This window comes from Lethenteron reissneri, chromosome 39 (assembly GCF_015708825.2).
Source record: "Lethenteron reissneri isolate LAM-NWPU_2019-01 chromosome 39, ASM1570882v1, whole genome shotgun sequence".
Taxonomy (NCBI): domain Eukaryota; kingdom Metazoa; phylum Chordata; class Hyperoartia; order Petromyzontiformes; family Petromyzontidae; genus Lethenteron; species Lethenteron reissneri.
Genome location: NC_083817.1, coordinates 6603257 through 6625388, shown reverse-complemented (window position 1 = coordinate 6625388; position 22132 = coordinate 6603257). Strand labels below are relative to the sequence as shown.

The following is a 22132-nucleotide window of genomic DNA, read 5'->3' as shown; positions in this document are numbered from 1 at the left end:
TGGAAGGACATTATTAACCAGTTTAGGTCATAACTGGCTGTGTTGTTCCCTTCCTACCTACCTATGCTAGCAGTTATTTTAGACTCTCTGAGTTACATTCACTAACACAGCCACCGTTAGCTGTGTTAGTAAATGGCGGCTTGCCATCCTTTTCCACCTCCATGTGGCGATGTTCCTTTCCGAGCTCTCTCTAGCTTACATTTACAAGCAAATTTCTTACATTGACGTGTTAATCTCTATCAACACAATGACCACCCCCACAGCTTCGTTAATCAAGATTTCTCCTATCTTACATTTACATTCAAATTTAATCTCTAGCCCCGCCCACTAACCCTTGGGCTACACCGATATCAATCCTTTATAACTCCCTGCCTTAGCAGCGCTCACGCCATATAGTTTTTATTATTTTTCTATCTACGTGGCGTTACCACGGGGTGACCAGTCCCTCCCCACCCAGCCCCACCCCTCCCACCCCCCATCCAGCCCCTCCCCACCGTCCCCACCCAGCCCCTCCCCTCCCCACCCAGCCCCACCCTCCCCACCCAGCCCCTCCCCACCCTCCCCTCCCTACCCAGCCCCTCCCTCCCCACCCAGCCCCACCCTGCACGACGGACACAATAATCCCCTGTGGGCTGGTGTAACCAGGAGGTTCCTACCAGTATAAATCCTTAATCTCTACCATTGCATACAATGAAACAAGAGAAAAAGCGGAGCAATGCAGTACAATACACTATTAGACATTATTGTAAAAAAATAAAAAAGTGCATCCCATGTGTTAGTGAATGTTTTAATATTTTAGGCAGGAAATTAGTTTTAAAATTTATATATATATTTTTATGGGGGGGGGGGAGACCCCCGGACCCCCTGAAAGATTTGGTCCCCCCCAATATTCACTCCATGGCTACAGCTTTGCATCATACATAAGCGCTCTCCTGAGCAACAGTTCTTCCTTTACCGCTTCTTACCGAGACCTCCTCTTTCGTGGTGATACCACGCCTTAGCCCTTGGATGCATTCACACCAAGACGTACTCTCCTCCGCATCATGAAACACCATCGTCACCACCCCCACACACTTTGGAAATAAATAATACAATAAGGTGGGAACCGCGCAGGCTGGATCTAAAGAGAGGTTAGTTCTGAGTTACACTGCCTATCAATCCTCACTTTCTCGTGAGATATCACGTCCGTGACTTCAAACCGCTGTCTGCCGATAACAGATTCGTCATTATTCGTGTAGCGAGCGAGTTAGCGAGCCAGCCACAGTGATTACTAATTACTCGACCGAACGTAGAAAGAGAGCATCAGCAGCATCAAAAGGAAGGGATCAAGAGGAGCGTGTGACGAAACAAATCTGAGATGCCGATGTCAAAACCGCTGGAGACCGTGTGCGTGTCGCTGGTAATCCTGTGCTCGGTCCACCTCTTCGTGGTCTTGGTCGTGTACTCCGAGGTGCCCGCGAAGGCCATTTCGTTCCTGCGCCAAAGAAACCTGACGGACCGATCGGACGCCGACGCCGTGTGGCCCCCTCCGCCGATGAGGAAGAGGCACCAGGCAGACCTCGCACGCGCCACGCTCGGGGTGCAGGACAACGTCGATGTTCCGGGCCAGAGTCCTCGCCAGGAACCCACGGAGCTGTGTACCGACGACCCCGCAGGCCTTGGTGAGTAACATCCCGTCCGGCTTGAGAGGGTCCGTAACGACAATAGCAGTAATCCTATTGACTTGTAACTACACTGGCACCTCAAAACATATTGTAACAATACTCGCATTTATATTGCGCTCATGACGTTACAAAAACGTGTGTGAGCTTTACCTGGTCTTAGACAAGGTGAGAGGGGCATACAAAAGATAAGTACACGATACGGTACGGCGCAGTCATTGGTAAAACTGTTATCAAATGTTAAATGCTAAAAATTAGTAATAATAATACAATGTGCTCGTCTGTGTGTGTTTGATGCGTTATGATAAAGCTTGCTTCTGTGTGGTTACTGTTGAAGCAACTTTTTTACTCGACTTTAGAGCATTTATACGGGGAGGGGCTGAGTGGATATTGTTAGAGCGGATGGCTGCTTACCCTACACGGGAGAGTACAATAATTTAATGCGTTTTCTCCATGTTTATTTTATTTTGGGGGGTGGGCTATCTATAAATGGACCGCCGTATATAACATCCATGCAAATCCTCCTTTAAATCTCGGTGGTACGAGACCTCCCCACGGTGCAAAAACCCCCACGCGTACAGCACAATCATAGTCGGCCATGATCGATCCACTGCTGGATGAAGGACCTCCCCCAAGTCGTCATTTCGCGCGCGAGCTGATTTAATCGCTTCCATCTCCTGCCTGTGGGTGACCTCTAGAACGCGTTCCGTACCTTGGCTGCCACTCCGTCATTATCCTTCACCATTGGCCATCGTTCCTTCTAGCAGCGTCATTTCCACAAGTTAATATTTAACTCAACATTTTGAGTCGTAAAACTTGATTTGGAGCTTTCGTAACTGCAGGAATTACTCTTTGATTATTTCGGTAAAGTCACGTAGAAAGGAAAAATAATTAAATAATAGCATACGACGTTTCCATTTCAACACAAGCAATCATCAGCAGGTACAAATGAAAGCGAAAACAAACCTAGTAAACTTAGAAATATAATGCAATACAACAGAAAGTCGGCTGACATAACAGTCAATACCCTACCTGGTTGATTACGTTCTTCCAAATATTGCTTAATTTGAGTCGTGTCATTTCTACACGCGGCAATTAAAGAGAATACAAATCAAATACCTTGAACAGACTATGACGAGCACTCATGCAGGCCAGCAACGGAGCATGAGGAAGTGGTTTTACCAGCACCATGCCTGACCGCCTTAGTCTCTTGTGTCCATGATTGTACACAGCATCAGCTATACAATTACGGCTGAGTCGACTTAGGGGAAGCCAATAACCGCTTCCGAAATTTCTCACCGCTGCTGGACGTGAGCGGCAGTCAAACTCGAGTCGCCGCGACATGATATAATATCTTAATATCAAGTTTCCCAAATGTTTGTAATCGTATTTTACGATCTTATTGTCATGCATTTCCTCCCCTTCCTCTAATCTCAGAAACAATAAGGACGACTTAAGTCCTTCAATTGTAATTCACTGAACACGATCCTGCCACGTGTATTTTTAATCACTGCAGTTTATCATGCTGACTATGCACATACTATCAAGTTACACCCATTAAATCACACAATGGCATGCATCAATAGCGTAGTCATAATTATCACCTGAGTTAGAGGCGCCATTTTGGCGAGATGTTAACAACCTCGCCTGGTATGCAAGAGGTCGTGGGTTCGATCCTGACCCCGACACCTGCTGTGTAGTTGGAGTTTACGTGGTTCTCTCGATCCCCGCAGTCGAGTGTATTTTTCTCAAGGTCCTCCGGTGTTTCCCCTCCATATTTATAATCAACATCACTCGTTTCGATTATTTGGCTGCTATAAATGTCAAAGAGATAAGCCACTTCGTTGAGCTATCATTTGTGGCCAGGTCGCTTCTGAAAAAGTGCTATATAGCTCAGTGGGCCTAACCTGGTAAAAAAAATTGCTTAGATTGGGGGGGGGGGCCTCAACATTACATCCCTTGCCAACCCCCATGCTAATACCCCGCCCCCCCATGCCAACCGCACGATAGCCGTTTGGCTGAGGGCCAGTAGTTGGTTTGACAAGGCAACATAAGTGGAAAACAACCTCCCTTAGTGCGTATTCTAAGTCAAGCGTAGGGGGAAACTTTTGGTTTATTAAGTAAGCAGCCAAAGGTCAATAAGAACTTTGCATGCGCTTATGTGGAGTTTGAAGACAGGAGGGTATAAGAATTCGTTAAACAGTTTGACTTGAGAGTTACAGAGCATTTATCATATTACTGTTTAATATCGTTTCTGAGCTATACATTGTATATACATATTGTCCTCGCACTTAATTTGACTTTACATATTACATATAATGAGAATTTCCATATTGTCCAATGTAGTCCATACCTGAACATTTATCGGCCTCGGTCTATCACAACTCTGCAGTATACTGTAATTAAGTTCAACACAATCTCAACACAGATCTTTATACAAATCAATTCATGCTATCCAAACACATTCAAATCAGCATTGCCAAGTCTCTTGAGAAAAAAAACGAGTGGCACTGCCTTTCAAAACAAACTTAATATAAGCTGAACAAACCATGGGAAGAAACCGGAGGAACTGCGGAAAAAAACCCACGCGTGCAAGGGAGCAACACTTTATCCCAGTATATGGCACCTTGACGCGCACGGGAAGGAAGTTTTACAAAAAAATGTGTGATCCACCAACCCTCACTGCCTTCACAAAGCTGGATTCTAGGCGTGCATAGCCAACCACCGCTGGGCTAGATAGAGGATTGAATGTGAAGGTGAAATAAAAATAAATCAGTTTTTTAACTGTTGTAGTTTTGCAGCATACAACATTAAGTTGTGTCTATGGTTGGTTCATTCTCCCGGCCATACATAAGATATAACGGGGAGAATCCCATAGAGGCGTGTGGGGCTATTTAATAAATGAGGCACGAATCCCATTGCAGTCCTGCTAGGACTAACTCCATGAGCCTCTGAAATGTGGCCGGTGCCGAATGTAATCCCATGGGAAGACAATTGAAATGGTACAGCCCTTGAGGTTTTCTACCTGCAGTTTTTGGTTTTGATTATTCGTCCAAGGGCAGCTGCCAGAACCCCGAAAGTAAATCCAATGTGGAAAAAAAACGGGCGCCCGATAATGCATCAAGGGAGTCGTCCATCTGTAGAAGTGGATATGCATCTGCCAATGAGACTTTGTTCAATTTTCGGAAATCAACACAAAATCTCAGGCTTCTGTCTTTCTTTTTAACCAATACCACCGGTGCTCCCCAGGGGCTTGTTGACAAAAATATTACATTCACCTCCAACATTTCCTCTACTGCCAACTGTACATTTTCCTTTTCGTCAGGACTCAGCCGATATGAGTTCTGTCGAATAGGAGCAGCATCACCCGTATCAATGTGATGCTGTAGCAGCGAGGTACGACCAATGTCGAATTTGCTCTTGCTAAAAATGTCAGAAAATTGTATCAACAACCGCAAATCGTTGCGTTGTGCCTCGGATAGATTTTGGTTTTCCCCACACAATTCTGCTGCCCATTTTTCATTAACCTCGGCCCTTAAATCCACTGTGCCTATGAAGTCCCCCCCAGGGGACCTAGCAGCCTCACAACCTGCAGCCGTCGCATGAGCCAGCACCGTACCTGCCTGGACCACTGCGGGTCTCACTCCTCCATTTAGGACCTGGAAAAATGGCTCCCGGTTCACCCGTAAAATCATCTGCACACCCACCAGCGTGAGGCCGCGGATCACTATGTTTGAAGGAATAAGGAGCACTCCCACCTCAGGGTCAGTCAATTTAAAGTGGTTGCAGTATCGTAGAGGGACTAACATTTGCGTGCCTGGTGGAATCTCCATGCTCCCTCCGTTAGCCGCAGTACACCCATTTCTTACTGGCATAACTTAACGGTTCCCTGATGGCAACGTGTCAAAAAAATTTTGTGAGATGATAGTGGCCGAGGCCCCTGTGTCTATTAACATGCGTACCTCCACCCCCTCGATGTAGCCAGCCACTGCCGATGTGCCGGATGTGCCGGCCGACACCGCCACAACCCGGCGAGCCAACTTCATCCATTGGGTGCTCGAATGTGGCCAGCCGCCTAGAGTGGGAACCTGCTGTACCTTGTTGATGGCTAAGGGATGAGGGATGTAAATGACGTTCAAACTCTTCGACGTAGATGCGTGAGGTGGTTCGGGCTGGGTGTCTGGTGTGTCACGACTTGCCTGCTTGGGTTGTGTAGCGGACGTCGGCGGAAGGTTGGATATAGGTGATGCCGCAGTTGGTTGGGCGTCGCTCCCGCATCCTTGGGCGATGTGTCCAGGCTGACCACATCTGAAGCAGGTGAAGGCAAGTCTTTGCTGGGGGAGGGGGGGGGTCGCCTCCCTCCTAGGCCTCCAATCTCGAGGTCTCCCCCTGCCGCTGAACCCAGGCTTGTACTGCCGTAGTCCCTTCCCTCTCCAGCTCCGGATCCTGCTGCGCCGTCGTGTGGTTGCTCCTTGCCGATCGGGTGGTCGAGGCACCGCTCAACTGGGGCTCACCTGCCCAGGCTACTACCCGAGGCCGCCGGTTCATGCTTTCATGAGCTTGCAGGCACCTGGCCACCCATAGGGATGTCTGCGCTTCTTCATCAACGACAGGCAGCACAATCCCTGTCTCCTGCGCCAACATCAGCAATTTCTCCATCGCAAACGAGTCCAGTATAGCCAGATCCATACGCGGATAGGCCGCCTGCCCAAGCGCCATCAAAGCGCTGTGGTAAGCGAGGGGCGTTTCAGCCTCCCCCTGTCTCCGTTGCAATAACTTCTGCCGCATGTTGGATGGTGGCTCAAAGACGGCCGCCATCTCCCTGTAGGCTCGTTGAATTGTGGCCCTCGACTCGATTGGAATGGCTCGGAATGCTGCAAGAGCATCGTCCTCAAGGGCCGTTAGCAGGACCCACAGAGCCTCCTCTTCCATCAACCCTACGGACTTGTAGGCTGCCTCAAAACGGCGAGTAAAAGCAGCCCAGTCCCTGCCCACAACGATGATGGGGGGCAGCCATCACGGCCGATCTGATGCTCTTTCTTGCATCCTCGGAACCGACTCGGTCGCTCCCCCGGACGCTGTTGCCATTGCGGCCGATTGCCGCATCGCATCAGCTACGGTAGTAATGGCGGCCGGTTGCTGCGTCGCGTCGGTCACATGTAAAATGGCCGCTGGTACCTGCGTCGCGGCAGAAATGGTGGCCGCTTCCTGCATCGCATATGCCGCGGTCGCGGCAGCATTTGTGGTGGGTGATCGCACTTGCTCCGCCGCAGCAAGCATCATGGCTGGCGATCGCGTGGGCTCTTCAGTCGCGTCTCGTCCCGCGCTCTCCATGGTCCTCCGGCTTGCCACCGTCGCGGCCAGCTGCAGTGAGAGCTGCGCGACGGCTGTGAGGAGCAGGTCGAGCCATCCTGCAACCTTCTGCCACCCCTCCGCGGCTTGCGGCTGCAGTTGCTGGGTTCCGGTTACGTCTTCTCCTGCCATTCCCGATCGTTCCAGGGTTTTGTTGACCATGGATCCCTGTTCCAGGGCTGCTTTGAGGGGGGGGGGGGCTTCTTCAACTTCTTCTCCTTCGTCCGAAGTTGCACCCGATGGGTTCTTTCTTCTGCCATATCTTAACATTTAATTATTGCTACTTCTGACACCAGTTGTAAGGACTCCGGACTCAAACTTAGTATAGTAGTATATATTAACTCTATAGTCATATCTTTTGACAATAGTATAATCTGCTGACTATAGTAGTATCTACTCACTCGACATTAGCATCTACCGACTATAACAGAAACGACTATAGAGTTAGTAGTTACTAAACTCTAGAGTAGTATCTGCTGATGCTATAGTAGTATCCACTGAATATAGTAGGAACTATTGACTGTATAGTATCATCGACTGACTATAGTAGTATCTACTGATTCTATTGTAGTGGTTTTACTGGAGGCACACACTTCACTGGGAGGCAACACGTTTATTTCTCGACCCCAACAGAGCACTTACATAAACCACAATGGGTTAACTTGACCCCAACGGGGTAACGAGACTACAATAGGGTAACTAGATTGCAACGGGGTACTAGACCACCACGAGGTCACTACATAACTGGGTCAGTCAGTTCTCATACTGCCTGACCCACGATGCCGAACATGACAAGCGAAGACCCAAGATTGAAGAGCGGACAAGTGTACATTGGGCCCTCAAGATGAACGGATACTCTGACTGCACGATCCGCCAAGCTGTTTCTCCCACCATACAGAAACAACCACTTGAAACTCCAATCAAAACTATCACGTTGCCATACAAAGCAGGCGTGACAAAAAAGATCTGCAAAATTCTAAACAAACATAAAATCCAAGTCCGTTTCAGTACAGTACATAAAATCCGTGATCTAATCCCATCTGTAAAAGATGTCATTCCTGAATTGCAATACCCTGGAGTCTATAAACTGAGTTGCAGTTGTGGTGATTGTTACATTGGGGAAACGAAACGTCATGTCTCCGATCGTGTCCGCGAGCACAAGTCAGATCTGAAACACGGCAAAATTGAGTCTTCCGCCATTGCCGAACATTGCTGCAATGCTGTGGGCTCTCATGATATTGTCTTTTCCGAGACCAAGGTGCTCTGCAAACCTTCTGGCTACCATCAAAGGTTTGTACACGAAGCCATCCAGATATACAAACACAGACATAACTTCAACCGTGATGATGGGTACAAACTATGTAATCATTGGAAATATGTTATTAACCATGTAAAAAAGATTTAACTACGCATATTTGTACCATCTTATTTGACAGGTACTATTTTACTTTACCGAGTGTTGACATCCCCAGCGTACTGCCTTTTTTGTATTTGGATTGCCAGCCAACACCGGTTACAACCCCAAGTCGAAGTACACCGATTGTTCTGTTTTAGCCCCGCCCCCCCCCCAACACGTTCCATTCACTGGCTACCACATTCAGAGAGCCCCTCCCCCCCTCTCCCCCTTAACTTGTATTTAAGAGCTTGTCTCTTGGAATTTTGCCTCACTTAATACAGTAAATTTAGCTGTGACGGTCCCACCTAATGACAGAGACGTGTGTTGCCTCCGAAACGTCGTGATTTATTATGTTTTTCTATTACTATTTCTATTATTTTATTATTATTTACTTACGTGACTTTACCGAAAAAACATAAGAGTATGTGTCAATGCCAGAGAACCATCGTAAAGGTGGCCGTTTCAGTGAGAATTCAGAGAGTCGGAAATAACTACTAAACAACGGCAGGAAGTATGGAAACATCACAGCAAGTTATGACTTACCTAGTTAATAACATCCTTCCAATGATTGCTCAGTTTGTACCCATCTTCTCGGTTGAATTTATGTCTGTGTTTTAAAATCTGGATGGTTTTATGGACAAATCTTTGATGTTAGCCCAAAGGTTTGCAGAGTACCTTGGTCTCTGAAAAAACAATATCGTGTGAACCAACCACGTTAAAACAGTGATCAGCCACGGCAGAGGTATTGGTTCTGCCGTGTTTCAAATCTGCCTTGTGTTCGCGAACACGGTCTGAGACATGTTGTGTTTCCCTGATGTAACTGCTACCGCAGACACAACTTAGTTTGTAGACACCAGGGTATTGCATATCAGGAATCACATCCTTCACAGAAGGGATCAAATCACGGATTTTGTGTACTGTCTTGAATCGAACCTGGATCTTGTGTTTGTTCAAGATTTTGTAAATATTTTTGGTAACACCTGCTATGTATGGCAAGGTGATGGTTTTGATTGGGTCCTCAGATGGCTCTTTCCCGATGGTTGGGGGTACAGATTTGCGGATTGTGCAGTTTGAATATCCATTCATCTTGAGGGCTTGATGTACGTGCTCCAGCTCACTGGCTAGGTGTTACTGGTCGGAGATGCAACGTGCCCTATGGTGTAGTGTTTTGATGAGGGAATTATTCTGGTCTGGATGGTGGTGGGAATCAGGCTTTAGATAGTGGGTGTGTTTCCTGTAGACAGAATGTACCAACGAGCCATTAGGTCTCTTCTCGATCAAAACATTAAGGAATGGTAGCTTGTCATCGTTTTCTACTTTCATGGTGAATTTGATGGATGGGTGTATGGAATTAATGTTATTGAAAAATTGGTCCAGTGCTGTCTGGCCATGTGGTCAGATGACAAACGTGTCATCTACATATATTTTCCACAAGGAAGGACGTAGGGTGGATGTCAGGTTGGCATCTGTTTCAGATTTCTCCATGAAAACATTTGCTACCACTGGCGACAAGGGGGAACCAATCGAGGTACCTTCATTTTGTTTGTAGAATGTACCATTCCAGGTGAAGTTAGTATTGGTAAGGCAGTGCCTTACCAAACTTGGTGCATCCGGATTCAGTCCCTGTTGGACCAAGTTCCCAAAGATTTCAATGGTGTCAGGCACAGGTACCCCTATGGGTTCCCCCTTGTCGCCAGTGGTAGCGAATGTTTTCATGGAGAAATTTTAAACAGATGCCATCCTGACATCCAACCTATGTCCTTCCTTGTGGAAAAGATACGAAGATGACATGTTTGTCATCTGGCCACATGGCCTGACAGCAAACTTCAAATCAAGATTGTGTTGTATCTGTGTACTTTTTTGAAACGTAAACCCAACAGTTTGTCAGTTAAAAGCATTTCAAGGGTAGGTGTGCACAGACTAGGCCTTACCTGGTAAAGTAAACAGTCAGAGCAATCTGACGTGCTCTCCTGGTTACTCTCGCACACGGGCTTGTCTCTCTGTGTCAGATGTATGCGTGTCACTGGCCCCCAACGTTGACAAAGAGGGGGCAAAAACGATCAAGCGTGATGAGCAACTATGACTGCTGCCCGCCAGAGGCCACATGAATCATAGCCGACTACAATGAGATGGCATTAGCGAGCTTGAAGAATCAACGAGTGTTAACAAGGTCGCATACTGAGATAATTTCAGTAACATTATTAAGGACTTCGGTGCGCTGAGGAAAAGCAAACGTAGTAACTGTCTATACAGTGAATGTCTACCCATTAACGTTGGTGGGAGGTGGAAGGCAAAGATTTCACACCCTCACACTAGGATTTAGTAACTGAGACTCAACATTTCAACTGCTTTAGAAAGTAAATGTTGGTCTGCTTTAGACGGTGACTTTGAAATTCCACAGGCCAAAACTTGACAATAATTCCACAACTTGTTGTCGAACACACTGAGATTGTGACTAAAATATAAAAAATGACGACTAAATTAACATTGAATGCCCCCTTCAGAGCCATGCTAGCATGGGGCCTTCACGTAATAGTTTGTTTTCTTTTCCCGCTGGCCGTTTTCCAAGTTGAGTCAGGCCCAAACTGTGAAACTGGCCTTATCAGACGTGTACATGTCACTTCATGCCAAGTAGGGACAAGGGATAGCGTCAATGATTTCCATCACTTTTTACCAGTCGATTGTGTGAATCGGCCATTCCACCTTCATTGCACGTGACATCAGCGACATCCTAGCACCTCCTGAGTGGCACAGAGCTGGCTTGGCATGGCCTCGGCGCGTGGCTCGATTGTACAGTGGAAAAGCGGTTTCAGTCTCATAACGAGTGAGCTGACTGTGACCTGCTTAACACATACAGTGAGGGAAAAAAGTATTTGATCCCCTGCTGATTTTGTACGTTTGCCCACTGACAAAGAAATGATCAGTCTATAATTATAATGGTAGGTTTATTTGAACAGTGAGAGACAGAATAACAACAACAAAATCCAGAAAACGCATGTAAAAAATTGTATTAATTGATTTGCATTTTAATGAGGGAAATAAGTATTTGACCCCTCTGCAAAACATGACTTAGTACTTGGTGGCAAAACCCTTGTTGGCAATCACAGAGGTCAGACGTTTCTTGTAGTTGTCTACCAGGTTTGCACACATCTTAGGAGGGATTTTGTCCCACTCCTCTTTGCAAATCTTCTCCAAGTCATTAAGGTTTCGAGGCTGACGTTTGGCAACTCGAACCTTCAGCTCCCTCCACAGATTGTCTATGGGATTAAGGTCTAGAGACTGGCTAGGCCACTCCAGGACCTTAATGTGCTTCTTCTTGAAACACTCCTTTGTTGCCTTGGCCTTGTGTTTTGGGTCATTGTCATGCTGGAATACCCATCCACGACCCATTTAACAATGCCCTGGCTGAGGGAAGGAGGTTCTCACCCAAGATTTGACGGTACATGGCCCCGTCCATCGTCCCTTTGATGCGGTGAAGTTGCCCTGTCCCCTTAGCAGAAAAACACCCCCAAAGCATAATGTTTCCACCTCCATGTTTGACGGTGGGGATGGTGTTCTTGGGGTTATAGGCAGCATTCCTCCTCCAAACACGGCGAGTTGAGTTGATGCCAAAGAGATCCATTTTGGTCTCATCTGACCACAACACTTTCACCCAGTTGTCCTCTGAATCATTCAGATGTTCATTGGCAAACTTCAGACGGGCATGTATATGTGCTTTCTTGAGCAGGGGGACCTTGCAGGCACTGCAAGATTTCAGTCCTTCACGGCGTAGTGTGTTACCAACTGTTTTATTGGTGACTATGGTCCCAGCTGCCTTGAGATCATTGACAAGATCCTTCCGTGTAGTTCTGGGCTGATTCCTCACCGTTCTCATGATCATTGCAACTCCACGAGGTGAGATCTTGCATGGAGCCCCAGGCCGAGGGAGATTGACAGTTATTTTGTGTTTCTTCCATTTGCGAATAATCGCATCAACTGTTGTCACCTTCTCACCAAGCTGCTTGGCGATGGTCTTGTAGCCCATTCCAGCCTTGTGTTGGTCTACAATCTTGTCCCTGACATCCTTGGAGAGCTCTTTGGTCTTGGCCATGGTGGAGAGTTTGGAATCTGATTGATTGCTTCTGTGAACAGGTGTTTTTTATACAGGTAACACGCTGAGATTAGGAGCACTCCCTTTAAGAGTGTGCTCCTAATCTCAGCTCGTTACCTGTGTAGGACTCTTACTGACGCGACAACTTCTTTGTCTTTCTCTTTCCTTTTATTCTGCATATAGTTCACATCAGTGGCGGCTCCTGCAAAATCTCTCAGGGGGGGCAAATGTCTGGATGATTGATAAGGATAAGGTCCACCCATGCAATGGATAATAACAGCTTAAGCATGTAAAGGCAACTTCACTTCTTTAATATTAATGAAAAATAAAGTGACTCTTACAATACATCTTGTTTGTTTCTATACTAACTATTAAAACAAACCACTCAAGTTTATTTTATTAAAGATTCCACTAGGTGGCAACAAATTATATTGTTGGATGAAACGTGCTTACTTATGATGACGTAAGCACGTATGATGACGTAAGCACGTTAGGGCGAGCCCTCCCGGAAGCCATAGAGAATGCATTGCAGCGCCCCCGTTCGAAAAAAAACATCTTTGAATGTAAGTCTATGGGGCCACTCGGGGCGATTCTCAGCTGGAGTGAAATCGCCCAAAAAGAGGCGGTACTCCACAGAACGTAGCATGACGCTGATTGGACTATATCCAGAGGCACAGTGACGGCTAGCGTGACTCTGTGGTTGAATGACATTGGTGGTGCGTCGCCCAATCGCCCTAATGAAGAAACCGCCCCTGGTTCACATCTCCGACAGCATCACTCAATGTTCCTCCATGCTCTTCAATGCACAACTCTCCATCTCTCTCCACCAAGGTCCGTTACTCCGCTTCTTCTCTACGCTGTACACGCTCCGTCCTTGCTACTCTGTCCGTACTCTCTATATCCACTGCTACTGTATACTGTATTCTCCTTGTCCACTGGTACCTTATACTATACACTCTTATCCACTGCTACCTTATACTATACACTCTTGTCCACTGCTACCCTATACTATACACTCTTGTCCCAGGCACCAACTCAAACGCTAACTCCAACTCTGACTCCAACACTAACAATGACTCCCGTATCTCCATACGCTCACTGCCTTTATCCCCGAACCAATCAGCCCAAATTAATTATGTCATCCCCCGCTTCGCTACTCGCCCCCAGGCCCCCAGCCTCATGTGATCCTGTTATCGTCGCCACTCCGACGCCAGTCATCAACCATTCACCCTCTCGACCAATCACCGGCCTGCGTCCTCAGTTACCCTTAACACCTGTGGCGTCTCTTAATGACCTCACCCCTTAATTGGCACAACAACAACTGTATATCCTCATTTGCCCCCACTGTCCGCTGCACGCTCGCATCGCAACCAAACGCGTGGCGCGTGTCATTTTAAGTCCTACACCTGTATAAAAGACACCTGGAAGCCAGAAATCTTTCTGATTGAGAGAGGGTTAAATAGTTATTTCCCTCATTAAAATGCAAATCAACTTATAACATTTTTGACATGCGTTTTTCTGGATTTTGTTGTTGTTATTCTGTCTCTCACTGTTCAAATAAACCTACCATTAAAATTATAGACTGATCATTTATTTGTCAGTAGGCAAACAAACAAAATCAGCAGGGGATCAAATAATTTTTCCTTCACTGTATGTAGTGAGTTCAACTGAGTTGCAGACATACTCTTTGGAGGCAACACATTAATACCAACACAAAGGGGTAACCGCCCCTTAACCAGATAACAAGCTATGGTGGTGGACCACCAGGCTAACTATACTAATTACACCGTAACTAGCTACAACAGACCGGACCATAGCTCAGGTCCAGGTCCACGTGTTGGAGAGTCTGTAGGACGTAGAAGGTAGAATGTAGATTTCTTCAGGATGAACAACAGCAGCCGGTCCCTCTCGGGGATCCTCTGCGGCATGGCTGACTCCGCCCTTGGCCACGACAACCTTGGAGAATCCTTGAGCAGGATCTCGGACCTGACACGTGACCACATCTGTGTAGACTCAAATGGTCACGTGTCCTCTGGGATCAACCAGAGTGCCACGGCCTATAGTAACCCCCTTCCCGTGAACCCAAAGGTAGGGGCCGGCACTGCACGCAGAGCGTGGTGCCATCCAGCGCTGTCAGTCAGCGTTCACCGAGCCCCTCTAGGGCTGATACTGCACTCACATATAAGTGGTGTCCGCGATTTCAATACATCGCACACCGTGCCTCTCTAGGGCCGGCATTTCACAGTGACATTCGCGATGTTACTACACATATATATTACATTTTCATGATAATGCAGCTGATGTATTGATTTTGAAGGTGTGTAAATTTGAGAAAGGAAACAAGATTTTTAAATATATATTTTTCCTGTGTTTCCAATCCACTGTGTAACCATTTTCATAATCGAATACTGGTTCTCAAAGTCAGGAAGCGGTCATTTGTTTCAGCGGAATTTTTGTAGTTAATGCACTGCTTGGCACATGCATTTATGCAGTGGGGCTCCGTCTGGTGGAATTTAACATTCCCGTGACCTTGGAAAAGACAAAGACCATGAACCCAAAGGTGCAAGAAGGTGGCCGGTTCCGTCCTGCAAACTGCATCTCCAAACAGAAGGTGGCCATCATCATCCCCTTCCGGCACCGGGATGAGCACCTAAAGTACTGGCTCTACTACCTGCACCCGACACTCCAGCAGCAGACCATCGAGTATGGCATCTACGTCGTCAACCAGGTAGGAATGACACACCGCCCGTATCCGTGGCTGCCCCCTGGTTAAATAATGCAGGCATTTTAGCCGCAAAATAAATGGGCGGCCGTCCACTTTCACAGTGGATGTTCAACATACCGTTTGTTGCACACTCATAATGAAGGACGTCGGTAGGTGCTCCAAATCGAGGGCAAACACATTTATTGTGGTAATCTGTAAAATGCAACAGCACGTATGTCACACACAGCAATTTTCATGAGTCGCCATTAACCACATGACTGGTGGACAGGTCAGGTTACTCAATAATCCTGCCTGCCACCTACAGGCCCGACTCAGTATCGCATGGTGGTGTACACACGTGCATTGATGTACTGCACACAGCACAACGACCTTCACAAAACCACACTTTACTCCATTGCTGCACGAAGAAATATTTTAAAGAGTGGTCCATTCATAATGTGCCACACTCTCCCCTATATAATTAATGTCGTCTCGAAACTCCCTATTTCCCCTTGCAAACCTTTTGCAGTATTTTCTTTTCTTGAACTGGTCATGAAAGGAGTTTATGAAATCGTGTAAACAATTTCTCTAGAGATCATATCACTTCCAAGATAGCACCACTCCATAAGCTCTCTATCTTGGGTTAACTCTTTGTGCATGAAGCGACACGAGCATTGTATTATGCTTTTGGAATGACCAGACACTCTGGTATTATTAAACCACGCTTCACATTGTACTGACCAGAAATTGTTAGGATTCTTTACCCAGTACCTGTTTAGATGAAATCCTTTCCAGCTTGTCAATGCCCTGTGGAATTTAGCTCTTAGGTACTTACTTATCGGCCTACCAACAGACTTGAAACCTTTTACCGCACCATTTTTTGTATGTTTCATCTTAAGAAATAACCCCTTCTTAACATATTAAACACAACACTTACAAAAGCATGTTAACTTAACCATATGACCACAGCTTATATCTCGTCTCGACCACCCATGTTGCAGTCAAAAGTCCCTTGTTTCACCATGGTCTCCAGTAGCAACCAACAGTTATCCCTTATGCTACTGGGCTCCTTCTCACGATGGTAGATTCGCCCAACTTGTCATAGGTGAGTGTCTTTTGCTTCTCTCTCTTTGAGGGTGGAGTCTCCTGTTGTGATGACTACTCTCATCCTCTTCATCACTCTGTTCCAAGTCCCTTGCAAATTCACTTACTTTTATTTAGAGCCAAATCAGGTCTCACTGTATTCTGTACCAGTTGGTGATACATGTTCCTCGGCTGCTGCCGATAATTGCTGTTCACCTTCTGTCTTGTGTGGGTGGAATTCGTCAACTTCTGGGTTCAATAGTGACTCCGTGTCCTGTATTATTCTTTGGAGGCAATACGTTTATTAACATTAACACGCTAACACAAAGGTGTAACTGCCCCTTTACCAGATAACAACCTATGGTGGTGGCCCACCAGGCTAACTACACTAATTACACTCAGAGTAGCTACAATGGACGGGACCCCAGCTTGGGTCCAGGTCCATGTGTTAATGACTCTTCTTGGACGTCGAACGTGGAACGTCGATTCTTCAGGATGACAACAGCAGCCGGTGCCACTCAGGGCTCCGGCTTATAACCTGTGTGGCGGGGCTCGCTCCACCCCTAGCCATGCCCACCTTCTCCAAACCTCGAGAAGGATCTCCACCTTGACACGTGATCACCCCAGCCCCCCTTTGGGGATGCCCGGGTAGATACCACCGGTCACATGTCCTCCGGGTTCAACCAGAGTGCCATGGCCCCTTTGTAACCCCGTACCGTGCTCGGCACTCTCGCCATCTATCCTGTAAGGGCTGGCACTGCACGCAGAGCGTGGTGCCATCCGTCACTGTCAGTCAGTGCTCACCGAGCCCCACTAAAGCCGGTACTGCATCCACCTTTAGTGGTGACTGCTATGTCAATACATCCCGCACCATGCCTCTCCCAGGCTGGCTTCACACAGTGACATCCAACGATGTCACTACAATTGTACTAAAGTGGAGGATCAGCAATGAGCCAAACAGATCAAGCAGCACCCTTCCCAAAAGAATCATGAGACTCACAGTGAGGCGTCCCTGTGTATGAACTGGGCATTCGTGTAATTATGATTGTTAACATTCGGAGCAGTCAGTGCTGTTGCATTGAACTTGGCGAGCGGAGTTTGATTCGTGACCAAAGCAAACATCAGTGACCAGTGTGGTTATACATGTGTAGTGACACAGCGCCGACTGCTGTCCAGCAGCGGCAACTGCAGTGGACAGTTAGCGCACATGCCATCGAGCATATACACGGGTGTGCCGGCAGGACGGAGGAACTGGGGCAAGGGTTACGGAAGACCTCATCGGGAGGCCCCTGGAACCCTCTAGTGGGTTCGAGAAGGGAAGCGCAGCCAGGGTGGAACCAGGCCGTGCCAAGTAGAATAAAAGCAGTGGAGAGCGAGAGCTCCGGGCTGCCGGTTCTGGGAGTGAACTCGTCTCGTTGTCGCTATCGTCTTCGCCACCTTCTTCGCTGCCGCCTTTGCCTGATAAATGCGCAGCCAGACAGTAGTTGGCTGTCTCGATAGATGTCGTCAGTGCAATGTGGTCAGGGTTGTGTCTAGGCCGGGCTGTACGGCAACTTGGTTGAGAGAGGAGGCGATCTGTGTGAGTGTGAACGGCCGGAGTGGTCTAACGGAAATAAAGAAAGAGAAGGTGCCTCCTGAAACGACCTCGTCTCCAGCTGAGTGTGCGCTAAACACACACACCGAGGAGGACACTACACATGGTTAAACCACCCCATAACTGACACAGTGTGGGAAGACTTCAATCCAGCAGGCGATTGACAAGGGTCTGTATAATATTAGTATTTTCTATTATCAACGTCACTTTGTGGGCAGAAGATGGCAGCACAGCAATTCTATTGTTATTTTATTCTTTGCTCCCCGCATCAACAAATCCGCACTGACTACATTGATGATGCGTTGTCAGATAAGCCCAATGACCAACGCGGCATGGGGAAACGCTCATCAAGCAGGGGAATAACAAAGGTCTGTATTATTGCAAATGATTTCATGGTCGTTAATATGAATGTCGGCACATAGTTCACATGCATTTCTCATGGTCACACACACGTTACATTCGGGTGATCCACTAAACACTTGCTTTGGCAAAACCTACTACCTCCTAATGTCTGGCTAACTGGACCATTCGCGTGCGGTGGCTGCAGTTTGGAGAGGGAATTTTCAACCGAGCCAAGCTCATGAACATCGGCTACGTGGAGGCCCTCAAGGACGCCCCCTACGACTGTTTCATCTTCAGCGACGTCGACCTGGTGCCGATGGACGACCGCAACCTCTACCGCTGCTATGACAACCCCAGGCACTTCTCTGTCGCCGTAGACAAGCTCGGATTCCAGTAAGGGTCAACACCAGCCCCGTAGTGTCAAGGGGAAAAGGGGTTGGAGGGGGATGAGCCCACCCTGCTGAAGGCCCAACTATTCTAATTTCCTCTTCATCATCGTCGTCATTATCAACCATGGTCAATCCACTGCTGGTTGAAGGCTTTCCCCAAACCGTCGCCACCGCTTGGGATCCCGCGATACAAAAATCCTCGCATCCCCATGGACAAACCGATTTCATCACTCGATTTTCTTGACAGACGTCCTATTGGATGTGTTGCATTCCTTGGCTGCCACTCCATTATTGTTCATGACAATTGGCCATCATTTGTGTATAATTGCACGCAATATAGTGTATGTCTTGTCAAGATTGCGGGTGCATAGGCTTACCAAAACACTTATGCGAACACCCACAACAAAGTATAGTACTATGATTCTCTTTCAAGTCTAAAAGTAGCGCACCGGAAAAATGCTGCAAGGTTTTATAATCACATTCGCGACAATGTTTATTTTCAGGCTCCCGTACAACATGATCTTTGGCGGAGTGTCAGGCCTCTCCAAGGCTCAGTTTGAGAAGATAAACGGCTTCCCCAACAACTACTGGGGCTGGGGTGGCGAGGACGATGACATCTCTACCAGGTGAGAAACCAGGCGGCCAAGCTGCAAGGATGCCCATTGGTGCTGCCCCGGCTGCCCCGCATTGTCGTTGTTGATTCCGGGCCCTGGTGGCTTAGTCATGCCCATGGTGTTGCTCACTCTTCTTCTTTTCCGTGTTACCCTGCCCCTGATTCGGGAGTACTGATGAAACAAAACAAAAAGTCCACCCGGCAAGCAATGCAATAACGCGTTAAAAGCTATGTATTATTGTGCATATATTATCAGAGTATACTCTTTGGTTTTTTTGGTAAAGTCACGTAGGTAGAAAAAATTATAGATCACGACGTTTCGATCACAACACAAGCAATCGTCTTCAGGTGAAAAAGAGGGGGAGTAGGAGAGAGAAATTTGCTTATAAATGTAAGCTCGGCAAGGGCCGAGCTCGGCCAGGGCCCAGAAATTTGCTTGTAAATGTAAATGTAAGCTCGGCGAGGGCCGAGTTCGGATAGGGCCTGGAAATTTGAGAGTTGGCTAATATTGTGTATCCATCTTCTTGGTTGAATTTATGTCTGTGTTTTTAAATCTGGATGGCTTTATGGACAAATCTTTGATGGTAGCCCAAAGGTTTGCAGAGTACCTTGGTCTCGGAAAAGACAATATCATGTGAGCCCACCGCGTTCAAACAGTGATCAGCCACGGTAGAGGTATTGGTTATGCCATGTTTCAAATCTGCCTTGTGTTCGCGAACACAGTCCGAGACGTCGTTTCGTTTTCCCAATGTAACTGCTGGCACAGACTCAACTTAGTTTGTCGACACCAGGGTATTGCTGTGCAAATCTATCAGAGTTTGTTTTTTGTTTGTGTTCTGACCACTAGTATTGTGGTTAATGCAGACATGATTCCTTGTAAAAGATTTCAGTGTGGTTTTTAACATCTTAACACCTGTTTTGTTGCCAGAAAAAAGGGGAAAACCTATTCTCAGACAAGAAGTTCCCTTCCAATATCTGCCACTCCATAATATTTTTTCTTACACATCCCACCAGCAACATGGCTTTCTGAGAATTATTTTTGTCAGCAGAATTGGTTTCATTCAAGAAAACCCAGGACTTATTTTAACATTCATTTTCTAAAGAGCTTTCTTGAATCATTGCTGATGCACTACCCATGGTTGACTGCATAAGGTGCAACAGAAGTTCAACATACGTATAGGCAAGAACCCTCTCTTTTAGATATGGTTCCTAGTTGAACGCAAAACTATATAATACATAACAGATAATAATCATGAGCATTATTGTGGGGTATTATAAATGACAAAATAAATTAAAATACAAAAGCTTGTGGAATTCAGTATGTAATTTAATTTGTTACATATGGTATATAAAGAGTTGTAAATAATAAGCTGTACAAATATATTTGTGTCGTAATGAAGCAACGTGATTATCTGGTTCTCCTGTACGGACATATTTATTTCAAAGTAGCAAGGCTGGCATCGGATGTATACTGAAAAATCGTGGCTAGCAGACCTTGGCATTAGAATTTAGCTACTGAACATTATTGCCGCACGCAAGAATGGAACTGTAAATTATAGTGAGGGGTGACAGTGTGTGATTACATCAATGTGCGGAGGACATCCTTGGTGAGGAATATGATTATGTTTCTTTATTTTATTACGCAGTCGTCACTGCAGCTCATATAGAGTTTACCTTTAACGTCCACGTATAAAAAATATTGTTCTTCCACCGTGCAGCAAAAATATTAACAAAACCCAGGACCTATATCCCATGGCGATTGCATTGACCTATTGGAAAAACAGTCCATTAAACTTGAGAGCATTACACTATTAAGACTGGCCAGTAAGTACGTTTGCTCAACGATCCTATTGACAATTGTTACTCCTCAAAGTATTTAACCCACATAATCCTTTCCCCCCGTGTCCCACACTCAGCTTCCCACTTATAGCCCCGCCTACTTCCCCCCCAGCCTCACTTCTTCTCCCCTTAGCGCTCACGCAGCTCCCCTTCCCCTGCTCCAAACTCTCTCTCTCCCCCCTTGCTCCTCCCCCCTTTCTTACCTATATCACCTCTTGCCACGGCAGCTTTCTCGCCTACTTCAGCATTTTTTTTTTTGCTGTGGTTGTTCTTACTGATGAAGATTACTTGTGTTGCGATCGAAACGTCGTGATTTGTTTTATTTTATTTCTACCTACGTGACTTTACTGAAAGAACCAAAGAGTATTGTATATATATTTTTTTCTTTTTTTAAGGCCACAGTGTTGTTGACAAATGTGGGTTTTTGTCTTTTTGTATTTGTGCACCACTGCTAACTTAACATCGCCAAATTATTTGAACCAAACTAAATTGCATTTTGTCATGTCTGTTGTGAATATTTACGCACTGGTACCGACGAACATATTCGCATGTGGATGCAGCACACGATTGGTTTCAAACTAAATGAAAAAATGCGTCAATTGTAGTTTCATTAAAAGAAGAGTACTGTATTACGTATTACGTGCATCACATCAGTGTATATAATCTATGTAATTGATGTCGTACATGAGACTAATGTACATATATAAGGGAAATTTGTGAATATGTCTGTTCGAAATGTTTAGCATACTTCCCGACATGCAACAAACTTGAAATTTGGCGTGTGGGTAGCTTCCAGACTGTACACAATGAAAAAATATAAAAATAGACTTTTGTATTTGGGGGGGGGGGGGGGGCGCAATAATGCATATATTTTGCACGCAAGTGAGTGGTGACATCACATCAGTCATGTCACCCGCATGCGGCAGCGTTACGCAGTGTGCCTGCTGACGTCACGCATCCCACCCCCCCAACCCTCCACGTAGACCGTGTATTAATCCAAGACAAGAATCCAAGTCCCGGTGAAGCCGGGTAGTAAAGCTAGTCTACATATATGTAAAAAGGAAATTTG

General features: G+C 46.4%; 1 protein-coding gene across 1 annotated transcript; it reads left to right on the top strand.

The window, feature by feature from the left end:
• Nucleotides 1-1357: 1357 nt before the first annotated feature.
• LOC133351884 (beta-1,4-galactosyltransferase 2-like) lies at nucleotides 1358-19241 on the top strand. The gene is made up of 5 exons (XM_061567460.1): nucleotides 1358-1661; nucleotides 14992-15228; nucleotides 18172-18248; nucleotides 18428-18615; nucleotides 19115-19241. The coding sequence occupies exons 1-5, from the start codon at nucleotides 1358-1360 to the stop codon at nucleotides 19239-19241; spliced, it is 933 nt and encodes a 310-aa protein (XP_061423444.1).
• The last annotated feature ends 2891 nt before the right edge of the window (nucleotides 19242-22132 follow it).

Excerpts from the sequence above, each read along its gene's own strand:
- LOC133351884 (XM_061567460.1), top strand. The coding sequence starts at position 1,358 with ATGCCGATGTCAAAACCGCTGGAGACCGTGTGCGTGTCGCTGGTAATC. Across the intron at positions 18,249-18,427 it reads CAAGCAGGGGAATAACAAAG|TTTGGAGAGGGAATTTTCAA; the intron begins GTCTGTATTATT and ends CGGTGGCTGCAG. Across the intron at positions 18,616-19,114 it reads GTAGACAAGCTCGGATTCCA|GCTCCCGTACAACATGATCT; the intron begins GTAAGGGTCAAC and ends GTTTATTTTCAG.